The sequence below is a fragment of the Bacillus rossius genome, chromosome 10 (genome assembly GCF_032445375.1).
Source record: "Bacillus rossius redtenbacheri isolate Brsri chromosome 10, Brsri_v3, whole genome shotgun sequence".
In the NCBI taxonomy this organism is placed as follows: Eukaryota; Metazoa; Arthropoda; class Insecta; order Phasmatodea; family Bacillidae; genus Bacillus; species Bacillus rossius.
Genome location: NC_086337.1, coordinates 3995956 through 4019007, shown reverse-complemented (window position 1 = coordinate 4019007; position 23052 = coordinate 3995956). Strand labels below are relative to the sequence as shown.

The 23052-nt window shown below is 42.4% G+C and overlaps 1 protein-coding gene across 1 annotated transcript in view; it reads right to left on the bottom strand.

Annotated features, from left to right (window-relative positions):
* Positions 1-23052, bottom strand: part of LOC134535723 (breast carcinoma-amplified sequence 3 homolog) — a 213312-nt gene that overhangs the window by 54636 nt on the left and 135624 nt on the right. Inside the window, exon 11 of the mRNA XM_063374938.1 lies at positions 7403-7438. Coding sequence (XP_063231008.1) covers positions 7403-7438 — 36 coding nt within the window. The remainder of the gene's footprint in view (positions 1-7402; positions 7439-23052) is intronic.

Genomic DNA, 23052 nt, shown 5'->3' with positions numbered 1-23052 from the left:
ACGTACACACAGTACACACAGAAAACGTAATGATCACACATACAGTAGCGGAAACACACACACAGGCTTAGTTGGAAATCAGAATACAAGAAATAAAAACATTAAATTTTTACTTTCAATGTGTTATTACTTCTCAACATTACACAAATACAAGTAAAAGAAGCCATTATTGTATGTAGCCAGCTTTCCTCAGTTCTTTGAGTATGAAGGATATTTCTTTGATGCACGGATAGTTTCCTGCACAAAGCGAGCCATGTAGAAGTCTTAGCCGGTCAACCAATATGTTTGGATCTTTCCATGATGTGTAATCAATCTCTTCTGCCACCATCTTCCTTGCACGTTTATTATAAATATTGTGAGCTCTGTTGTCCTCCGTTTTAACACCAATCACAAGGCTACATTCGTCATCGTCCCAGTGATCATAATAAGCATTATCAGATTTATTTATTATAACACGACGTTTCCATCGTTTCGGTCTCAGGACATCGCCACATTCTTCGATCTTGTCAGCTCTAGGTGCTTCATCACAGTCTATGCCTTTGTCAACAGCCTCAGAGTCACTGTAACAATCACTGTAGAAGACATCATCTTCACCCAGATTACCGTATGAATTCGCTATCGATGATGTCGAAGTGTCTTCATCGTTTTCCTGCTTCCTTTTTAGGAGTCCATCATTTTTACAAAGAATGGAGGATCTACTGAATATAGGCTTGAATGTATTCTCACTTTTCACGGTGTTGATACTTCCATTATTTTCAGTCTTCCCGAAGCCATTAGCATCCTTCAATTTAGGTTCTTCCTCACGATCGGGTGAGCTAATACCATCACGCTCAGGACAAGGAAAATTATTGTCGTAATGCAGATCACTCTTCTTTAGTCTAGTGGATCCATCGGTGTCCTCTATGCCGTAAGTAGTCTTGACTTTACATGTTATACCATGTGTTTTTAAGCTGTCAATTCGTGTTAACAACCTGCTACAACGATTACAGCTTAACATGTTGCGTAGTGGGTTTCTAGCACAATCATTCTTCTCATGACGTCTAGCATTCCTTATCATGACAAAATCCTTGCCACAGTATCTACAGCGGCTTCCTTCCGATTCAGCTGCAGATAATAAACCATGATCCATGGTAGCTTCTGTGACTAATGTTAGATACAAACTGTCAGTTTTCTCCAATTGGAACCATTTCTTAAATAGAGTTTTTTAAATATTTCATCAGCGAGAGTTAAGTTATCTAATGCAAAGCAAATTGATGCAAGTAGTTCTGGCTGTCGTCAACAGATGTCGCCACGTGTTGCTTGCAGGTAAATAATATATATTTCATTAATGTGGGATGCGGAACGCACACTATCGATCGCAAAGGAAGGTTGGCTTCGATAGTCTCCAAGGAGAAAAAAGTTCGTCCTTCCTGCTATGCTTCTCAGATTTCTCACGGTCCACCATCTTGGATTGCGACGTCACGGTGGCCATCTTGGATGGGTGTGACCTTGACCTTTGACCGAAACCGCAGGAATGATCGCAAGCACACGGATTAACCTTCAAAATATTGTCAAGAATAATCAGGAGCACCCGGAGAAAACTCCTATAATATTGATAAGAATAATCAGGAGCACACGGAGAAATCCACCATAATATTGGCAAGAATAATCAGGAGCACACGGAGAAAACCACCATAATATTGACAAGAATAATCAGAAGCACACGGAAGAAAAACGACTAACGTTTTCTTTGATATCATAAAATTACAGGAAAAAAACATATATTTAAAAATGAAAAAAAAATCATAAATTAAAAAAAAATACATAAACATATTCTGCTAGCTTGTAAACTTATCATTATTGAGCAAAGATAGAGTTTTAGTACAAGCCAGAATATTATGAATTTTTTTTTTTTAAAAAATTGTAATTTATGATTATTTTTATTTTATTTTTAAATATATTTTTTTCCTGTAATTATATGATATCAAAGAAAACGTTAGTCGTTTTTATTCCGTGTGCTTCTGAATATTCTTGTCAATATTATGGTGGTTTTCTCCGTGTGCTCCTGATTATTCTTGCCAATATTATGGTGGATTTCTCCGTGTGCTCCTGATTATTCTTATCAATATAATGGTAGTTTTCTCCGGGTGCTCCTGATTATTCTTGACAATATTTTGATGGTTAATCCGTGTGCTTGCGATCATTCCTGCGGTTTCGGTCAAAGGTCAAGGTCACACCCATCCAAGATGGCCACCGTGACGTCGCAATCCAAGATGGTGGACCGTGAGAAATCTGAGAAGCACTAGCAGGAAGGACGAACTTTTTTCTCCTTGGAGACTATCGAAGCCAACCTTCCTTTGCCATCGATAGTGAGCGTTCCGCATCCCACATTAATGAAATAGAAATTATTTACCTGCAAGCAAAATGTGGCGACATCTGTTGACGACAGCCAGAACTACTTGCATCAATTTGCTTTGCTTTAGATAACTTAACTGTCGCTGATGAAATATTTAAAAAACTCTATTTAAGAAATGGTTCCAATTGGAGAAAACTGACAGTTTGTATCTAACATTAGTCACAGAAGCTACCATGGATCATGGTTTATTATCTGCAGCTGAATCGGAAGGAAGCCGCTGTAGATACTGTGGCAAGGATTTTGTCATGATAAGGAATGCTAGACGTCATGAGAAGAATGATTGTGCTAGAAACCCACTACGCAACATGTTAAGCTGTAATCGTTGTAGCAGGTTGTTAACACGAATTGACAGCTTAAAAACACATGGTAGAACATGTAAAGTCAAGACTACTTACGGCATAGAGGACACCGATGGATCCACTAGACTAAAGAAGAGTGATCTGCATTACGACAATAATTTTCCTTGTCCTGAGCGTGATGGTATTAGCTCACCCGATCGTGAGGAAGAACATAAATTGAAGGATGCTAATGGCTTCGGGAAGACTGAAAATAATGGAAGTATCAACACCGTGAAAAGTGAGAATACATTCAAGCATATATTCAGTAGATCCTCCATTCTTTGTAAAAATGATGGACTCCTAAAAAGGAAGCAGGAAAACGATGAAGACACTTCGACATCATCGATAGCGAATTCATACGGTAATATGGGTGAAGAGGATGTCTTCTACAGTGATTGTTACAGTGACTCTGAGGCTGTTGACAAAGGCATAGACTGTGATGAAGCACCTAGAGCTGACAAGATCGAAGAATGTGGCGATGTCCTGAGACCGAAACGATGGAAACGTCGTGTTATAATAAATAAATCTGATAATGCTTATTATGATCACTGGGACGATGACGAATGTAGCCTTGTGATTGGTGTTAAAACGGAGGACAACAGAGCTCACAATATTTATAATAAACGTGCAAGGAAGATGGTGGCAGAAGAGATTGATTACACATCATGGAAAGATCCAAACATATTGGTTGACCGGCTAAGACTTCTACATGGCTCGCTTTGTGCAGGAAACTATCCGTGCATCAAAGAAATATCCTTCATACTCAAAGAACTGAGGAAAGCTGGCTACATACAATAATGGCTTCTTTTACTTGTATTTGTGTAATGTTGAGAAGTAATAACACATTGAAAGTAAAAATTTAATGTTTTTATTTCTTGTATTCTGATTTCCAACTAAGCCTGTGTGTGTGTTTCCGCTACTGTATGTGTGATCATTACGTTTTCTGTGTGTACTGTGTGTACGTTCCGTTTTCTGTGTGTACTGTGTGTACATTCCGTTTCCTGTGTGTTTTGTGTGTACGATCCGTTTCCTGTGTGTACTGTGTGTACGTTCCGTTTCCTGTGTGTACTGTGTGTACATTCCGTTTACTGTGTGTACTGTGTGTACGTTCCATTTCCTGTGTGTACTATGTGTACGATTAGTTTCCTGTGTGTACTGTATGTACGTTCCGTTTCCTGTGTGTACTGTGTGTACGATTCGTTTCCTGTGTGTACTGTGTGTACGTTCCGTTTCTTGTGTGTACGTTTCGTTTCCTGTGTGTACTGTGTGCACGTTCCGTTTCCTGTGTGTGTACTGTGTGTACGTTCAGTTTCCTGTGTGTACGTTCCGTTTCCTGTGTATACTGTGTAATCATTACATTTATTGCGTGTAAATTGCATGTATTGCGCGTACATTGCGTACATTGCGTGTTGGAGCCGAGTAGACTTGTATCCTTGTAGCTTCATAGACATGTAGTTTCGTAGCCATGCGGTCTTTTAGTCATGCAGTCTCGCAGCCATGTATAACTCGGAACCAGCTAGATCCTTTTAGACTCGTAGCCTTGTAGCCTCGTAGTCTCTTAGACTCGTAGCATTGTAGCCCAATATCATTGGAGCTGTTGAAAGAAAAGGCAGTTGGAGCATTTGGAGCTGTTGGAGCTGTTGGAGCCATTTTGAGGCCGTTTGGAGCATTTGGAGCCTGGCGTATATTGGAGAGATCGAATTTTTTTTTCGATCAAATGATCATCTTTTTTAATTTGTAGATTTGACTGTAGTATTATTGTAAATGGTTCTTGATTTGACTAGCGTATTATTCCATATGGTGCATGTATATAAGCGAGTCCTAGACAGCAGGTCACTCAGTTTGTTACTGACGACGGCGGTGTAAGGATCGCCTAGTTTGTTTCTTCTGGTGCATAAGTCGTGTCAATTAGCTGTTCTTGAGACCTCGATGGCATCTTTACCGTCTTTAACGTCGAACTCGATGGAGTTTGTACCGTCGACTACGGGAACCTTTACGACAGCTACGACGGAGAAGGTGCAGATCCCATTGGCAACGACGACGTCAGCATTGGAGGAGATTTCAACAGATGTGATACCACCATCATCCGAAGTTTCATCATCAGCAATGGATTTTAGAACTAATGAAGAGCGTACATTGCGTCAGTGCAAATACTGTGACGCATCATTTACTATCACCTCAAATGCTCGCAGACATGAAAGAAGCAGTTGTTCTAATAATGTTAAAAGAATACAATTTCAGTGCAATAAGTGCAAAAAACTAATTTTACATCTTGATAGCTTACATCTTCATTATAAAAAATGCTCCGAGAAAGTTAAGTGCGAGTATAATGAACATGGTTATTGTTTTGACTCTTGTGTTGTACCGACTGATTAGTCTATATAAGTGAGACCCTGGTGCTATGGACTTCAGTCCGTCTTTGGCTGCGGTGATGAACGGATCGGATAGTTAGACTTGTATAACATAATAGACCTGTATCTAGCTATTCTTGAGAACTCGATGGCATCATTACCACTATCTACACCAACCTGGATCGAAGGTCTACCATCATCAGTGCAGAGCACGATGACAACGACGTCTACAGCTACACCTGCTCTCTCAGCACAGCAGGAGATTTCGACGCGTGCAACATCTTCCGCAGAGCAGACCTCAAAGGCTTCAGAAGTTAACATGTCAGCAGTGTTACAATGGTTGTCAACAGTTCCAGTGCCATTGATGAAGGAAGGAGCATCCAGCGGTGTTCTTTCACCCGACTCCACGTACTGTGAGAAGATCAAAAACTTGAAATTACGGGATTATGTAATACACAATTGTAGTAGTAACTCTGAACGCATTAAATATCAGTGCAACAGATGTTTAAGCAAGTTTATACTCTATGGAAGATTAAAACGGCACCTCAGGAATTGTGATAGACTGGCTGTACATTCATCGGAATCAAGCTGTATATTTTGTAACAAAACATTAACAAATATTCAAAGTGCACAAGGACACGAAATATATCACTGTCCTTTAATGAAATCGATAATTCGTCTTTGTGTGAAAATTGTGGTGTACCAATATGTCGACCTGATAAACTGAATAGACATTTAAAGTCATGTAAAGGACTTAGTCCGTATAGTAAGAAGACTGTTTGAATCGAGAGATCCACGAAACTTTGGTAATTTGTCTGTGTGTTTTTTGTACTTGTAGTAGTGTATTATTTATGTAATAAAATTTTTTTTCTAAAAGAACTTGCGGTGTTTTTTATTTTCTCAAACCTTACACTTTAGTGGTACTTTTTTAAAATATTAAAGTTTTTTGTATCGGCCAGGGATCGAACCAAGGACCTAAGTCGATCTAATCAATCAGTATATAGATTACAAATTTATTTAATGAATTTTGACTTTTTCTCTAATCTCTAGCATTAAAATTATGCATTTCCAATATGGTGGTCTTGATGTCTGATAGGATGATGGTCGTAGAGGATTTAGAGTCTCTTTACTAATGTTGAACATGGTTTATTGAAATTATTATTTTTTACATAAAATTAAACATTATTGCATCGATCGGGTATCGAACCGAGGACAGGAGCGGATCGAATCAATATGTAAATTAATGAATGATTTATTTAATGAATTTTGGAATTTTTCCCGAATTCCTAGCTAAATAATTACACGATTCCAAGATGGCGGCCAAATGACAAGATGGCGAGTGACATCAATAATAAATGATTACTGCACTCTAGCGGATGAGAATTCAACTAACATGGCGTCAGCGCACTCTAGCAGACGATACAATGATGATGGCTTCCAGAATCGAAGACAAGATGGCGGACATGACGTCATACTAGGTGACGATATATATGCTTTGAAAAAAAGTGATGGGAGTCAGTATGCCAGCAGCCACCGCGGGGGAGGGATCGTTTGTCATTTTTATTTTTTTGCACTCGTCAGGTTTGAACCGAGGACTCCGAGCTCCGTGTCGTAAATGTTTGTTTTTTAAATATTTTTATTAAAAATTTATTAAGTGAATTTTTTTTTATAATTTTTAAAAATTTTTTCATTAAAATCGGATAATAAATAAAAAAGTTAAATATGGCGGCCGTAAAGGAAATTGCAATGATGACGTCATAATACATGATGAAGTCAGAGGCTTATCGTAGGCTGTAGAAATGGATGCTTAAGCCTACATATGGACATTTCTAGCTGCTGGGATTTTTTAAGGATTAAAAACGGGAAATTTTCCCTCGAAACGGGAAATTTTCCCTCAAAAAGAGAAATTTTTAATTTGTGGAATTTTTGGAGATTTTTTGGTGGAATTTTTTTCCACAGAAATGGAATTTTTGGCGGATTTTGAGGAATTTTGGGCAATCTTTGCCCAATTTTGGCGGATTTTGAGGGTCAAAGGTCAATGTCCTACTTGTCCCGTTACGATGTGTCCCGTTACGCTTATCCAAGATGGCCGTCGTGACGTCAGAGATGTGGCTCGGCTCTCGGCTCCACCGCCTGGCGCCTGATCTCGGAGGAACTATTATATACTACTGTTACTTGGTATTAAAGAAATCTAATGTTGTATGTGACATTTAGCAACAGTTAGTTTATAATGGTGTTGTAAGTCAACGACCTCGCAAAGTAGATTGTTGTAAGAATAATTCAAGAAGTTGTACAGCACGGAAGAAACTACGACTCACAGTTGGCGAGGGACCTCCGCCTGCAGCCTCTGGTGTCTGGAACGCAAGGAAAACACAGGAGTGTGGTCAAGGCAAGGCAGCTCACAATGTCACTACATCAAATAACGTAATGTGCTATGAAATACTGCTGTAAGCAGTGAATGCAAATGGTGCTATTATCAGGTGTAACCAGCAACACCAACAAAGAACTGCTACTTCACAAACCTATCAACAATAAAGAAAGATGACAAAGAGGTCCACTATAGATAACTATGGTCTGTAAAGCAATACTTATTTTGTAGGTTTTGCAGAATACATAATTTATTCTAGACATAAACGTCAAAATTTTGACAGTAAACATAATTATTTTTAAAAATGAAAATTTTAAATTAATAAATAAAAATATTTTCAAATCAGTTAAAATGGAGTACAAGTTAAAAAAAAAACTATTAGATATTATTAGGTATGGTTCATATGGAATTCATAGTCGGAACTCAGGTATTTGTGGCGGCCATCAAGGGATCGAGCACCCCTACCCCAAATGTCATGGCGGCAGCACCATTGAGCACCCCACTCCTAAATGTTGCACTTATCATTACAGTGGCATTGCCATATTGTTTTAATCTGCTGGAAGTAACAGTTGCGAAAAAGTTTTGTTTTAAACCAAATAAAATAACCCTTTTTTTGTTTAAACCAGTTTTTTGTTTAAACCAGGTTTTTGTTTAAACCAGGTTTTGTTATTTCATTAGTTATTTTGGTTCAATGTTCAAATTAAAGTCATCATGTTGAACCGAGAGTGTTATAACATCAAAGAACTGAATTTACAACTTCTTCATATAATTTAAATAAGATCTTGATGAATATACAATTATATGTTCCTGTATTACAAAAACATTAATGAGAAAACTATTGTTGTTATTAGAGTGGAATTAGACCTTTCATTAAAATTTGTTTGGATACTCTATTTAAAAATAAATTTTAAAATAAAAAACTTTATTTAAACAATGGTTTAAACCATTGTGGTTTAAATCTGCCAACCCTGGCTGGATGCAGTCATATTGGATTTGGATTTGTTTCATCTTGTATTCATCATGTTGCCATCTTTGTTTCTGGTGTTGGTTCCTAAAGTGTACAAGTGCCACTCTTCTTCATGCATGTAAAAATAATGTAAATTCCTACCAGTGATGTTATGAACTTTACAGACCACAACAATACAGAATTTTTTTCAAAATCGCCAAATATTTTAAAATGCACGCCATTATGTTCATGATGAAAGTTGTGAATGTCAGTTTTTCTTAAAGGCATAATCATATACATATATTCTCAGATATATGTTAAAGTGTCTCAAATTAATCGTCTTATAGTTGTGGGTCGATGGTAAAATTTATTTTAAAGTAATAATAATTTATAATTTAATAGTACTTAGAACATTAATAACTTTTCTTCCATCACATTTAATGTATGTACTTGGGTATTATGCCATTCTGAGTGTCGCACCAGCTTACACAGTAGGATCATGAATGTTCAGAGTCCTCACTCACAAGTACCTAATATTTTATTTTCTTCTAAGCACAAAAACTGCACTAAGCAGTGCCTCAAATTTAAGTGTTTGGTTACACTTCCGTTTCTCTCTTGTTATTGAAAGCAGGATCGTGTACGAGCATGTTTGCGTATAAGTGATTAAAACTGCATGGAAGAAGATTTTTATGTGTTTTCATGTGGTTAAATTTCTTTCTTTTTCGAAACCAATTTTAGTATGATTGATTTAAGTAATGTGGGTGATATATATAATTAATGAGCCATAGATTGGTAAAATAATATTTTTAAAATTAAAGTCGGTTTTCAGACATTCGTTATTACTGCTACCCCCTCTCCTGCCGGTCCCAGGATTGAGACCGGCTATATCGCAACTGACGGAGTGCAGGCTGCATTAGAACACTAGGCAGTACGTTAAATATAAGAAGAGCATAAATATATACATCCTCAAAAACACAGCGAATAAATGAAAATCATCAATAAATATCACAAGAATAAAACAAAACCATATACAACAAATTAAACTATTTTCAGCAAACCAAAACATATATACAACTAAACAAAATCTTAAATTCGTCGTCTCCAACATAACCGTGTGGATACCATAATCACGCACTATGTCAAGTTTGTTCGTGCTCTCTCGAGTGTATGGATCCAAGACCAACCCTCGTGGTGCAACAGGGCATCCACGTAGTCACAACAAGCCAGCGCTGGATGCTATTGACCTTTTCTCAACCACATCACCACACCTGCACATGTAGAACTTTGCCCGCAGGCCTACCAACTCCATTATGACTTGGCCCCCACACTCATCCCTCAACTCTCTTACGACTTTGTTGTTGGCGGAGAAGAAGGAAGGGTGGTAAGGAAGTTAGCAGCTGGTGTCAGATTCAGCAGGTGGCGGAACTGTCAGCCTGCAAAACTTGGATCGCCCGCTTTACATCAGAGAACTGCGCCTCTCCTTATCCCCTCCCTTAGTTCGGAGGGGTAGCTGCTTGCCCTCTGTGCCTGAGCACGATGCTAATTTTAAGGTAATGTTAAGAGTCCTGTTGGATAGGCTACATTTTCCTTCGAGAGACCTCGACCTGGCAACATGCAGTGTAATATTAAAATTTATGTAACACTTGGCTGTTTTAGCATGAGGGCTGCTTCAAAATGTGTCTTTTAGTTTGACCTGTGATTTTACAATTTATCCTTTAGCCCCCCTCTCTAGGGAGTTTCTGTTTAGTTTACCTGCTATTTTGATTATGTGCTTTGTTAACTTTGCTTTGTTTCAGGCTCACACTTATGTTGACTTTTCCTGAGCTTTGTTTGCTGAATGTCAAGACTCAAGATCCCCATGCATAAGAGGATTTATTTTTGTGGGTTATGTGGATGGCTGTCTGGAATGTTTAACCATTAACACCCTTGTCGACTCCCTATTGTTTCGGCTCTTTAGACCGTCTTTGTGTTTACTTAAAATGTGTGGGTTAGCATGGCCCAGTGAGTTTGGAAGCATTTGTGAGCTTATACCTGTTGCGTGATCTGCCTAAATTTCGGACTATGTTGGTGCAGGATCCACAAGAATGTAGACTTGAAAGAATGTAGCTTGCACCATGGATGTTCTCCGGGTGTCGTTCTACCAACAGTAGCTTCACATTCGCTGGCGTTGTCCTTTCTTTCGTCATTTCTGCTGGCTCGCGTTTGGCACTGGACGTTACCCTTTGAACTTTGTAGGACATTAAAAAAAAAATCTGAAATTTATCATTCCGTTACCTAATTTATTTGCATATACCTCATGCTATGGGTGTTAACTTCATTGCATGTAACGTTGTCGCGAGAATTCTAGTTACTAAACTCAGGTTAAAGGCAGCTGCAGATACTGTTGGATGTTTAGTGGCCTTGCATTAAGCCTTTTTTAACATGGCTATTTTGATGTTCCGAATACACAAGATTAAATCGCCAGACACAATGTTATAATCTGTCGAATCTCATGAATGTTAAAAATTTTTTTTACATGTCTTATATTAAGGTAAAGGTTCCTGAAACTGATAGTAATTTTAATGGTAATGCGCTCATGTTAAATACATTTTAAGTACTGCAAGTTTCTTGTGACAAATGCTTTAGATTGCTGTTGCATATTTTCGTGAGTCTGGTTTAAGGAATTTTAGTGGTTATTTCAACAATTTGAGACAAGGAAATTGAATGTGTATAAGGTACCAGACACACACTTAAAGTACTTTTATGTGATAGAAGAAACTCTTTTGCTGCAAGTTGTGTATTTCTACTACATTGATCTATCAGTTTGGAATTAAATATAAATGATTGTTAACTTTAGCCTGTTGCTTAAGTTCATCATCTTCACAGATGCAAAGCTGAACACAAGCTGCAGTCATCTGAAACCTCGAGTGGAGGATGCATGAACTCGGCGGTGGAACCTGTGATGTGCTTGCCTCCTTTGCTCAGTTTTAAAATGTGGGGTCGACTTTGAGGTCTGCTGTGTGTAATTGTATAAAACACTGTCTGTGTCCATACAGTGTCTGAGGCTCGTTCTGGTATCAGTGGCCTTCTATAGGTACGAACTCATTCAGAGATTCTCAGGGATGTTGAATGTCATTTTGGCCGTGACGATTGCAGAGAACAGGTCTGTACCTGTCCGCACAACTTGTGCCATGGTTGTAACAGCTATAACATGTCACAAGGCACACTGATTCCCCCTAGGGAACTACGTTCATAAATCTGATGTAGGGCGCATTGATATTATTCATCCGGGCTACAATTGTAGCCAGATGGAGTGACATTCGATCATGATTGACCAATATTAAGTAAAGGTGTTAAGATTTGCCGAACTAATTATAGATGATTGTCGATGAGTGTTAATATGTGTCAAAATGTATTTCAATGATGGTGATTATACGTTGGATTTGCGTTGAACTGTGTGTCGATGAAGGTGAAAGTGTGCCAAATTGCAAGTAGTAAGATTTGGCATGTTTGGGGACAATGTATTTCTTATGGACTACGATTTTGTGGTGGATTCTTGTGGTGGCTTGTCAATCGTCAGGATTCGGCCATGTTCGGACGTTTTCGTGGCTGGATACCTAATATCGGGACCTCATCGACAATCTTCGAGTACTTTCGTCTTTTTTTTTTTAAATCCGCAATACTGCACAGTGGTAGTGTCGCCTGCTAGGCGCACTACTGTGGTGGATAGTCATAGTTGTCTCGGTATTGGCTACTTCTACTGTAAAAATCGTTTTGTGTTACTTGTTATGGTAGTTCCTTAAAACATTTAAAAATGGTAGAAATATCTCGGCGGTGGGCGAATTCAAACACACGACCTTCTGATTAACAACACAGTGCTCTGACCACTCCGCTATTGTGTTTATCATGTCCAAAGAAAATTAATAAGCGTATACTAGTCGTGATTTTACAACTTGACCACCCGGATCTCTGGATTGAAAAACATACGTCTTTGTACGCACGACCATCGAGACATTTACCAGACCGAGTATTAAGTAAGGTATATAAAAAACACATATTCGGGCATGCATTTAAATTTCAGAAATGGTGGCATGAATTACTAATTGTAATTTCAGGTAAAAAAAATATATTTATTTTATGTAATATGGTGAAAAATCCTAAAAGAGGTATAAATTTCTCATATCTCAAGCGCCAATTGATTCTATCGATACTTTTCCTTGGTTTGATTGTTGCTTGATAAAAAAAGTAATTATATGTAAAAAAACACTTAGTAAAAAAACATGGTGAAAAACATAAAAATTGGCTTATATCCTGAATCTACCAGCTTCAAGTAAACCGTAATGGTCGCCACCTTGGAAATTCGTAATATTGATCTAGAAATTCGGGAAAATGTCTAAAATATGTATTAAAAACCACTCGTTTAGATAATCATTGATGTGATCACTTCGGATCGATCCTTGACGGATGCAAAAAGTTAATTTATTTGAAATTAGCATTAAAGTGACATGTCAAGAAAAAAATTATGTAATTTCTACAAGTTAAAAAGCAACCGACATCTAGCCTTTCTCGATGTCTACAGTCTTCTTAGAAGGCGAAGCGAGACCTTTGCATGCCTTGACATGTGTTTTCAGGAAGGTTCTACATGACAGTCGATTAACCAGCCACATCCAGATGTAGGATAGACACCTCCAGTCAGTACTCAGTATCGACGGCCAGGAACATTCAGTTTGTGGCAGACATGTCCAGTTGTAGGCTAGACATGTCCAGTTGTAGGGTAGACATGTCCAGTCAGTGGCCAGACACATCCAGTAGATGGTCAAAAACATCAATACAGTAGCCAACAGGTAATTGAATCGTTTATTTCAGAAACCACCTAAATGCGCTTTTTTCAACTTTCGGAAAACTAAAAAAAACTGTTTTGCAGCTTAAGTATAGGTCTAGTCTCCTTCAAATATTTTTTTATCAAATCAAGAACATGCTATTGGAATAATCTATTTTGTTAAATTTTTTTTTTCCTTCAAGTTTTTGAGTTATAAATTTTTGAAAATTTTTCACTTAGGTGGTTTCTGCAATAAATTAGTGTAATCCAAAGTGATTTTTTAAAAATTAATATTGAAATAAAGTCAAACGATTAATTTTTACCTGTTTTGGTATCAAAGGTAAGTAACAGACACACTTAAGTATAAACAAGAGTGTTTTTTATTAGGCATTAAACGGAAAATACTCGTACACATGGTCTATTCAGCTTCTGGCATGTCTTCTGGCAACTCGTGGTCAGTTGTTGGCCATTGGATGATGGTGTTGTAGAAGGCTTCATATCCAACAGTGTACTCCATCAACTTTTTAATATCATCAATCTTTTTTTGGTTGATTGGGACCTAAAAACAAAAATCTCACTGTGCAAAACCCGATAAATTTTAAAATTTGTTAAGTATGTCCTACAAAAATGTTTAGCTAACAGTAAAAATATAAACGTTTAAAATGACATTGGTAAAATAAAAGTAAACATACCTTCCCAAAGGATAAGCTTTCTCTGTTGGTAGTTCCGGAGGGTTGGCAATTTTTAGCAATGTGTAGGTAGACGTTGCTATTCCTCCAATGTATTCGCTTGCGACCAATTTTCCCGGAGTATCCTTGTTGTAGAGAAACTGCTTGTACTTGGACACTTTGAATGGCTGCTTATTTTCTTTGGGTACGTTCCTGCCTGAAGTTTCGTCCGAAGTAGTATATAATAGCCGGAACTAGATCAGGCGCCAGGCGGTGGTGCCGGTGCCGGTGTCCGCCATCTTGGATTTGTGACGTCACAGCGGCAAAAATTCCTCAAAATTGACTCAAAATGACTCAAAATTTCCCGTTTTAAGAAAAAAATTCCCGTTTTCGAGGGAAAAATTCCCGTTTCGAGGGAAAATTTCCCGATTTATTCCTCAAAAATCCCAGCGGCTAGAAATGTCCTGATAGAGGCTTAAGCATCCTTAACTCAAGCCTCAGTTAAGCCTCTATCAGGATGTGACCTTGACCTTTGACCTTGACCCCGACGGCCATCTTGGATCCACCATTTTGGATGACGTCATTTTGATTTCTAGAAAATCCCGGCATTGTGTTATCGGCCATTTTGAATTATGACGTCACCGTTGCAATTTTCGTTACGGTCGCCATCTTTAACTTTTTTATTTATTATCCGATTTTAATAAAAAAAATTAAAATTTATTAAAAAAAATTCAAATAATAAAAATTTAATAAAAATATTTAAAAAGCATACTTTTTAGACACCGAGCTCGGAGTCCTCGGTTCGAACCCGAGAGTGCAAAAAAATAAAAATGACGACCGATCCTTTCCTCGTGGTGGGTGCTGGCAGACTGACTCCCACCACTTTTTATCATCATCTAGTATGACGTCATGGCCGCCAATTTGTCTTCGATGCTGGACGCCATCATCATTGTATCGTCGGCTAGAGTGCGCCGATAACATGTTAGTTTAATTCGTATCCGCTAGAGTGCAGTAATCATTTATTACTGTGACACCCGCCATCTTGTCATTTGGCTGCCATCTTGAAAATCCGTAATTATTTAGCTAGAAATTCGGGAAAAATTCCAAAATTCATTAAATAAATTTATAATCTATATACTGATTAATTAGATCGACTAAGGTCCTTGGTACGATCTAGGATGATGCAAAAAAAATTAAATATAACATCAATTTAACATAATAGTAACAGGTTCGAGGAATTAAACACCACAAGTTCTTTTACAAACATAATATTTATTACATAATTTCTATTCTACTACAGGATCACTTACGAAAGCCAGCAATCTTATAATCATTTAGTTCCGCAGCGGTGTGAAATGCCTAATTCTTAGCTCCAATCGGTTTATACTAGACAGAGTCCAGCCAGAACCTTTACAGACATAGTCCACCTCTTCTTGACAGAGTTACTGGATACCGTTTTTAACGGTTTGCTTCACATCGTTAGAACTGTAAATTACTGCAGCCGATGTCTTGAATGCACACTTCTTCACTTTGTCATCGAACGGATATGGCTTTCCATATATACAGTCCAACCACAAGTTATATTTCAAAGGTCCGTTTGTTGCTACATCATCAGTAAGCTGATTGATTATCTTCTGTCTGATATCGTCAAGAAAAATTACAAATGTCCTTCGACTCACCGAACGTATTTAGATAATAGTAGTCTTTCAACGTTCCACGAAATGCAAACTGCGCCAAGTAGAAGCCATTATCGTTCACTTGTAATGCTCCGAACACAGTCTTAGGTTTAGTTCCATGTTCAGACGTCATAACAATCGGTTGCTGAGCATGTTTTTTTGGTTGTACGCTTTCGTGTCTCCAATCTAAAGCGAGGAGTCGAAATGTCGGCAGGTAGTTCAGCAGTAGGAGCACAGACTCCACCTTTACATTTTTTCGCATGATGTCGCAAACTGTCAATTCGAGTAAACCATTTAAGGCACTCATCACATCGAAACTTCATGCGAGAAGGATTCTTCGTGCATTTGCTCCGCTCATGTCTTCGTGCATCATGGGAAAATGCAAACGACGTATCACAGTAGCTGCAAGGATACCGTGGTGATGAAGACGATCCTTTCAGACCCGATCCAGATACAGGCGTTGCAACAGTAGTACCATTTCCAGGCATTCTCTTATGCACATCGATGCATCGTTGTTGCGACGAAACCTTTACTTTCTGCCGCACAGCAGGACCTTTGCATGCCTTCATGTGCGTTTTCATATTATCTTTTCTGGCAAACTGCTTATGACATTTCTCACAAACAAACATTTTACGATATAGGTTCTTGACACATTCGCTCCTCTCGTGTCGCCGAGCATTGCTGTTGTTAGAGAAAATCTTGTCGCAGTAACAGCACCGATGTTCGCTAGTTGTCAAATCAGCATCCATTGAAGTCTCCATCGAGGTCGTATCGTCGATCGTCGTGGTTTCCTGCACATCCAGCTCAGTAGTCATTAAGCTATCTTCTGCTGGTGGTATCACATCTGTTGAAATCTCCTCCAATGTTGTCGTCGTCGTCGTTGCCAACGAGATCTGCTCCACCATTGTCGTCGCTGACGTCAAGGTTCCCGTAGACGATGGTACAACGTCCATCGAGTTCGGCGTTAAAGTCGGTAAAGATGCCATCGAGTTCTCAAGAACAGGAATTAAGCGACTTATGCACCAGATGAAATAATCTAGGTGATCCTTACACCGTCGTCGACAGTAACAAACTGAGCGACCTGCTGTCTAGGACTCGCTTATATACATGCACCGGATGGAATAATACGCTAGTCAAATCAAGAATCATTTACAATAATACTAGAGTCAAAACAACATTAAAAATAGAAGGACCATCAACGAAAAGGCAGCACATTTGGAAGCACCGACAACGAAAAGGCAGCACATTTGGAAGCACCGACAACGAAAAGGCAGCACATTTGGAAGCACCGACAACGAAAAGGTAGCACCGACAACGAAAAGGCAGCACATTTTGAAGCACCGACAAAGAAAAGGCAGCACCGCCAACGAAAAGGCAGCACCGACAACGAAAAGACAGCACATTTGGAAGCACCGACAACGAAAAGGCAGCACCGACAACGAAAAGACAGCACATTTGGAAGCACCGACAACGAAAAGGCAGCACCGACAACGAAAAGGCAGCACATTTGGAAGCACCGACAAAGAAAAGGCAGCACCGCCAACGAAAAGGAAGCACATTTGGAAGCACCGACAACGAAAAGGCAACACCGCCAAAGAAAAGACAGCACATTTGGAAGCACCGACAACGAAAAGGAAGCACCATCAACGAAAAGGCCGCACCGCCAACGAAAAGGAAGCACATTTGGAAGCACCGACAAAGAAAAGGCAGCACCGCCAACGTAAAGGAAGCACATTTGGAAGCACCGACAACGAAAAGGCAGCACCATCGACGAAAAAGAAGCACATTAATTTGTCATTGACTCCAATATTCATTGGCTTCAATATTCATTGGCTCCAATATTCATTGGCTCCAATATTCATTGGCTCCAATATTCATTGGCTCCAATATTCATTGACTCCAATATCCATAAGCTCCAATATCAATTGGCTCGAATTGCACCAAAAGGTTCCATCAGCCTTTTGGCTCCAACAGTCTTTTGGCTCCGATAGTCATTGGCTACAATATTCATTGGCTCCAATAATCGTTGACTGCAATATTCATTGGTTCCAATATTCATTGGCTCCAATATTCATTGGCTCCAATATTTAATGACTCCAATATTCATTGACTCCAATATTCATTGGCTCCATCAGTCATTGACAACTACAGTCTTTTGGTCCCAAAAGTCTTTTGGCTCCAAATATATTAGGCTAGAATTCTTCGAGTCTAAGAGACTATGAGACCACATGGCTACGAGTCTAAAATGATCTAGCTGGTTACGAGTTATACATGGCTTGCGAGGCTACAGAGCTACGAAGCCTCTAGAAAACGAGTTTACGTGACTGCGTGGATACAGGAATACAAGTCTGCATGAGTTCTTGACTACGAAGCTACTCGTCTACAAGGCTCCAATTGACACATCTGTCTTCGATGGAATTTTCTCTTTTGCTACATCTTCACCATCAGCATTATGTTATAAGATTACAAAGCTACTTGCTTACATAGCTTCAAGTCTACGAGGCTCCAATACATCATGACTACGAGACTACGAGCCATGAGGTTACGAGACTATGCGATTGCAAGTCTTCAAGGTTACGTTATCGCGAGGCTATAGGACTACGAAGCTTCCAGAACGCATGGTTACGAGAATGCATGACTAATTGGCCGCATGGCTACGAAACTTTATGTCTCTAACTGACTACAATAGCACTATTCAGTGGTGAGAGTTAATTTATTTCATGCATAGGTACTTGCTGCAAGCAGTTCCGCTTTTCAACATCAGATGACGTCACGTTTTTCTTGCAGGTAAAATAATATTTATTTATTTTATGCGGGATGCGGGTTGTTCACTATCGATCGCATAAGAAGAATGGCATCGATAATCTTCAAGGAGAAGGAAGTTCGTCCTTCCTGCTAGTGCTTCTCAGATTTCTCACGGTCCGCCATCTTGGATTGCGACGTCACGGCTGTCATCTTGGATGGGTGTGACTTTGACCTTTGACCGAAACCGCAGGAATGATCGCAAGCACACGGATTAACCATCAAAATATTGATAAGAATAATCAGGAGCACACGGAGAAAACCATCATAATATTGGCAAGAATAATCAGAAGCACACGGAGAAAAACGACACATGTTTTCTTTGATATCATAAAATTACAGAAAAAATATATTTAAAAATAAAAATAAATTAATAAAAAAATTTAAAATAAAAACAAAAAATACATAAACAGATTCTGCTAGCTTGTAAACTTATCATTGTTGAGCAAAGATAGAGTTCTAGTACAAGCCAGAATTTTATGTATTTTTTGTTTTTATTTTAAATGCAATGTTTTCTTAAAATTTGCTTACTTTTTGTCGGATTTTCGTGCATGGGGCTACGCAGCTGCACAACACCTCAAGACACTACAATGCCTTACGACGCATCGCTAAAGTCCCGCGCTACGTGCCGACAATCCCGCTACACGGGGAACTGAAAATAAACACAGTGCGAGAAGCAATTCAAGCCCAAGCTGAGAAATTATACAAATCTGTCCCAGCACACGAAATCCACTCATCCGCGCCCTGGGACAATACAACACTGCAGCCAAGTGGAAACACCTGCTCGTCCCGAAGCCACCAACACTCCACATTTCCACCTCGCAACTACATGCGCGAGACGGACCACACACTGCGCACCGCCGCGCAAGCTACACAACAATCAGCACGGACACGATAATTTATACTGTCTCCTGCCCACGCCACAACATTCAACCGACTCGAATCGGCGCAATAAACAGACAACCACCGATTACCTAGCGCCGACTTGCACGGACACCAACCCTAGTGCCAGCGCCGACTTGCATGGACATCAACCCTAGTGCCAGCGCCGACTTGCATGGACACCAACCCTAATGCCAGCGCCGCTTGCATGGACACCAACCCTAGTGCCTGCGCCGACTTGCATGGACACCAACCCTAGTGCCTGCGCCGACTTGCATGGACACCAACCCTAGTGCCAGCGCCGACTTGCACGGACACCAACCCTAGTGCCTGCGCCGACTTGCATGGACACCAACCCTAGTGCCAGCGCCGACTTGCACGGACACCAACCCTAGTGCCAGCGCCGACTTGCACGGACACCAACCCTAGTGCCAGCGCCGACTTGCACGGACACCAACCCTAGTGCCAGCGCCGACTTGCACGGACACCAACCCTAGTGCCAGCGCCGACTTGCATGGACACCAACCCTAGTGCCAGCGCCGACTTGCACGGACACCAACCCTAGTGCCAGCGCCGACTTGCACGGACACCAACCCTAGTGCCAGCGCCGACTTGCATGGACACCAACCCTAGTGCCAGCGCCGACTTGCACGGACACCAACCCTAGTGCCAGCACCGACTTGCACGGACACCAACCCTAGTGCCAGCGCCGACTTGCACGGACACCAACCCTAGTGCCAGCGCCGACTTGCATGGACACCAACCCTAGTGCCAGCGCCGACTTGCACGGACACCAACCCTAGTGCCAGCGCCGACTTGCACGGACACCAACCCTAGTGCCTGCGCCGACTTGCACGGACACCAACCCTAGTGCCAGCGCCGACTTGCACGGACACCAACCCTAGTGCCAGCGCCGACTTGCACGGACACCAACCCTAGTGCCAGCGCCGACTTGCATGGACACCAACCCTAGTGCCAGCGCCGACTTGCACGGACACCAACCCTAGTGCCAGCGCCGACTTGCACGGACACCAACCCTAGTGCCAGCGCCGACTTGCACGGACACCAACCCTAGTGCCAGCGCCGACTTGCACGGACACCAACCCTAGTGCCTGCGCCGACTTGCACGGACACCAACCCTAGTGCCAGCGCCGACTTGCACGGACACCAACCCTAGTGCCAGCGCCGACTTGCACGAACACCAACCCTAGTGCCTGCGCCGACTTGCACGGACACCAACCCTAGTGCCTGCGCCGACTTGCACGGACACCAACCCTAGTGCCTGCGCCGACTTGCATGGACACCAACCCTAGTGCCAGCGCCGACTTGCACGGACACCAACCCTAGTGCCAGCGCCGACTTGCACGGACACCAACCCTAGTGCCAGCGCCGACTTGCACGGACACCAACCCTAGTGCCAGCGCCGACTTTCACGGACACCAACCCTGGTGCCAGCGCCGACTTGCACGGACACCAACCCTGGTGCCAGAGCCGACTTTCACGGACACCAACCCTAGTGCCAGCGCCGACTTGCACGGACACCAACCCTGGTGCCAGCGCCGACTTGCACGGACACCAACCCTAGTGCCAGCGCCGACTTGCACGGACACCAACCCTGGTGCCAGCGCCGACTTGCACGGACACCAACCCTAGTGCCAGCGCCGACTTGCACGGACACCAACCCTAGTGCTAGCGCCGACTTGCACGGACACCAACCCTAGTGCCAGCGCCGACTTGCACGGACACCAACCCTGGTGCCAGCGCCGACTTGCACGGACACCAACCCTGGTGCCAGCGCCGACTTGCACGGACACCAACCCTGGTGCCAGCGCCGACTTGCACGGACACCAACCCTGGTGCCAGCGCCGACTTGCACGGACACCAACCCTAGTGCCAGCGCCGACTTGCACGGACACCAACCCTAGTGCTAGCGCCGACTTGCACGGACACCAACCCTGGTGCCAGCGCCGACTTGCACGGACACCAACCCTGGTGCCTGCGCCGACTTGCACGGACACCAACCCTGGTGCCAGCGCCGACTTGCACGGACACCAACCCTAGTGCCTGCGCCGACTTGCACGGACACCAACCCTAGTGCCAGGCCGACTTGCACGGACACCAACCCTGGTGCCAGCGCCGACTTGCACGGACACCAACCCTAGTGCCAGCGCCGACTTGCACGGACACCAACCCTAGTGCTAGCGCCGACTTGCACGGACACCAACCCTGGTGCCAGCGCCGACTTGCACGGACACCAACCCTGGTGCCTGCGCCGACTTGCACGGACACCAACCCTGGTGCCAGCGCCGACTTGCACGGACACCAACCCTAGTGCCTGCGCCGACTTGCACGGACACCAACCCTAGTGCCAGGCCGACTTGCACGGACACCAACCCTAGTGCCAGCGCCGACTTGCACGGACACCAACCCTGGTGCCAGCGCCGACTTGCACGGACACCAACCCTAGTGCCTGCGCCGACTTGCACGGACACCAACCCTAGTGCCAGCGCCGACTTGCACGGACACCAACCCTGGTGCCAGCGCCGACTTTCACGGACACCAACCCTGGTGCCAGCGCCGACTTGCACGGACACCAACCCTAGTGCCTGCGCCGACTTGCACGGACACCAACCCTAGTGCCTGCTAATCAGATTCGCTCTGCTTCGCATCTCTCGAATCCCCTCACCTATTAAATGTTTTATGCCTCGGAAGTGCTTACAGTGATACATCGATTATATAGCTTCCTTTTTAGTGATAATATGTTTTTCGCTACCTAACTGACCCCCCCCCCCCCTGCCTAAATCCTCTAACAGACTAGCACCTATTGCTCCTCACGTACTACTAACTCCCTACCAGAGACACCGACCACTGTGCCTGGACAAGGCAGCAACATATCAGGGGGGAAAAAATAGCTGATAGTATTAGTCTTAGAGTTCTTTGTTGCAGGTCGCGGCAATCTAACCGCAGCCCTTGAGTAACCTCGGGGCAAACCAACACGACGTCCGGCAAGCCTGCTGCCTCAACTGCCTAAACGGCGCAACAAATGCCTCTGCGACACACACCCATGTCGCAGGGGCACCAAACCTATCCTACACTCCTCGCTCCTGCCCTCTCCGGTGTGTCGGGCGCGAGCTGCGCTTACACTCGGGCTGAAGGTTCCCTCCAGTGCGTCGCTGGTTTACTGTAGCCACCCCACTCTGCTACACCACCTAGACTGCCGGGGGCTAATCGCCGCGCCCCTGCAGCCTTGTGCTGGTGCCAGACGCGCGCGGGCCGCCGAGTGCTCGCCCACGAGGCCATTGGCGTGCAGGCTCCGGCCTGGCACGTACTAGGAGCCTCCCGTCAAATCATTCCCATTTGGTTAGCAGGGCTCGCAATCACTTCGGCTGTGCGAGACTGCCTTCAGCGTGGAGGGGCTGTTGTCCAAAAAAAAAAAATTAAAACATCGGATTTTTGTCCAAACTTGCGTCCCTTTTCGTTTAATGTGGTTCCTTTTTGAAAAATGTGATCTCTTTTTTGAATGTGCATTGATAACACTTTACTCAGGACATGAATGGTCTCGTGGTTCAGAGACGACTGGTATATACGCCTGACATTGAACATGTCCTGTTCTAACCGTTGGTCGCATATCGACAGATAATATCTCTTGGTTCAAAGATGCTTGGCTTATCCGCATGATATTGCACATGAACTGTTTAAAATGCTCGCCTAGTAAGGTAGAAAATTACCTGTTGGCTACTGCATTGATGTTTTTGACCATCTACTGGCGTGTCTGGCCACTGACTGGAAGTGCCTAACCGCCAACTGGACATGTCTAGCCTACAACTG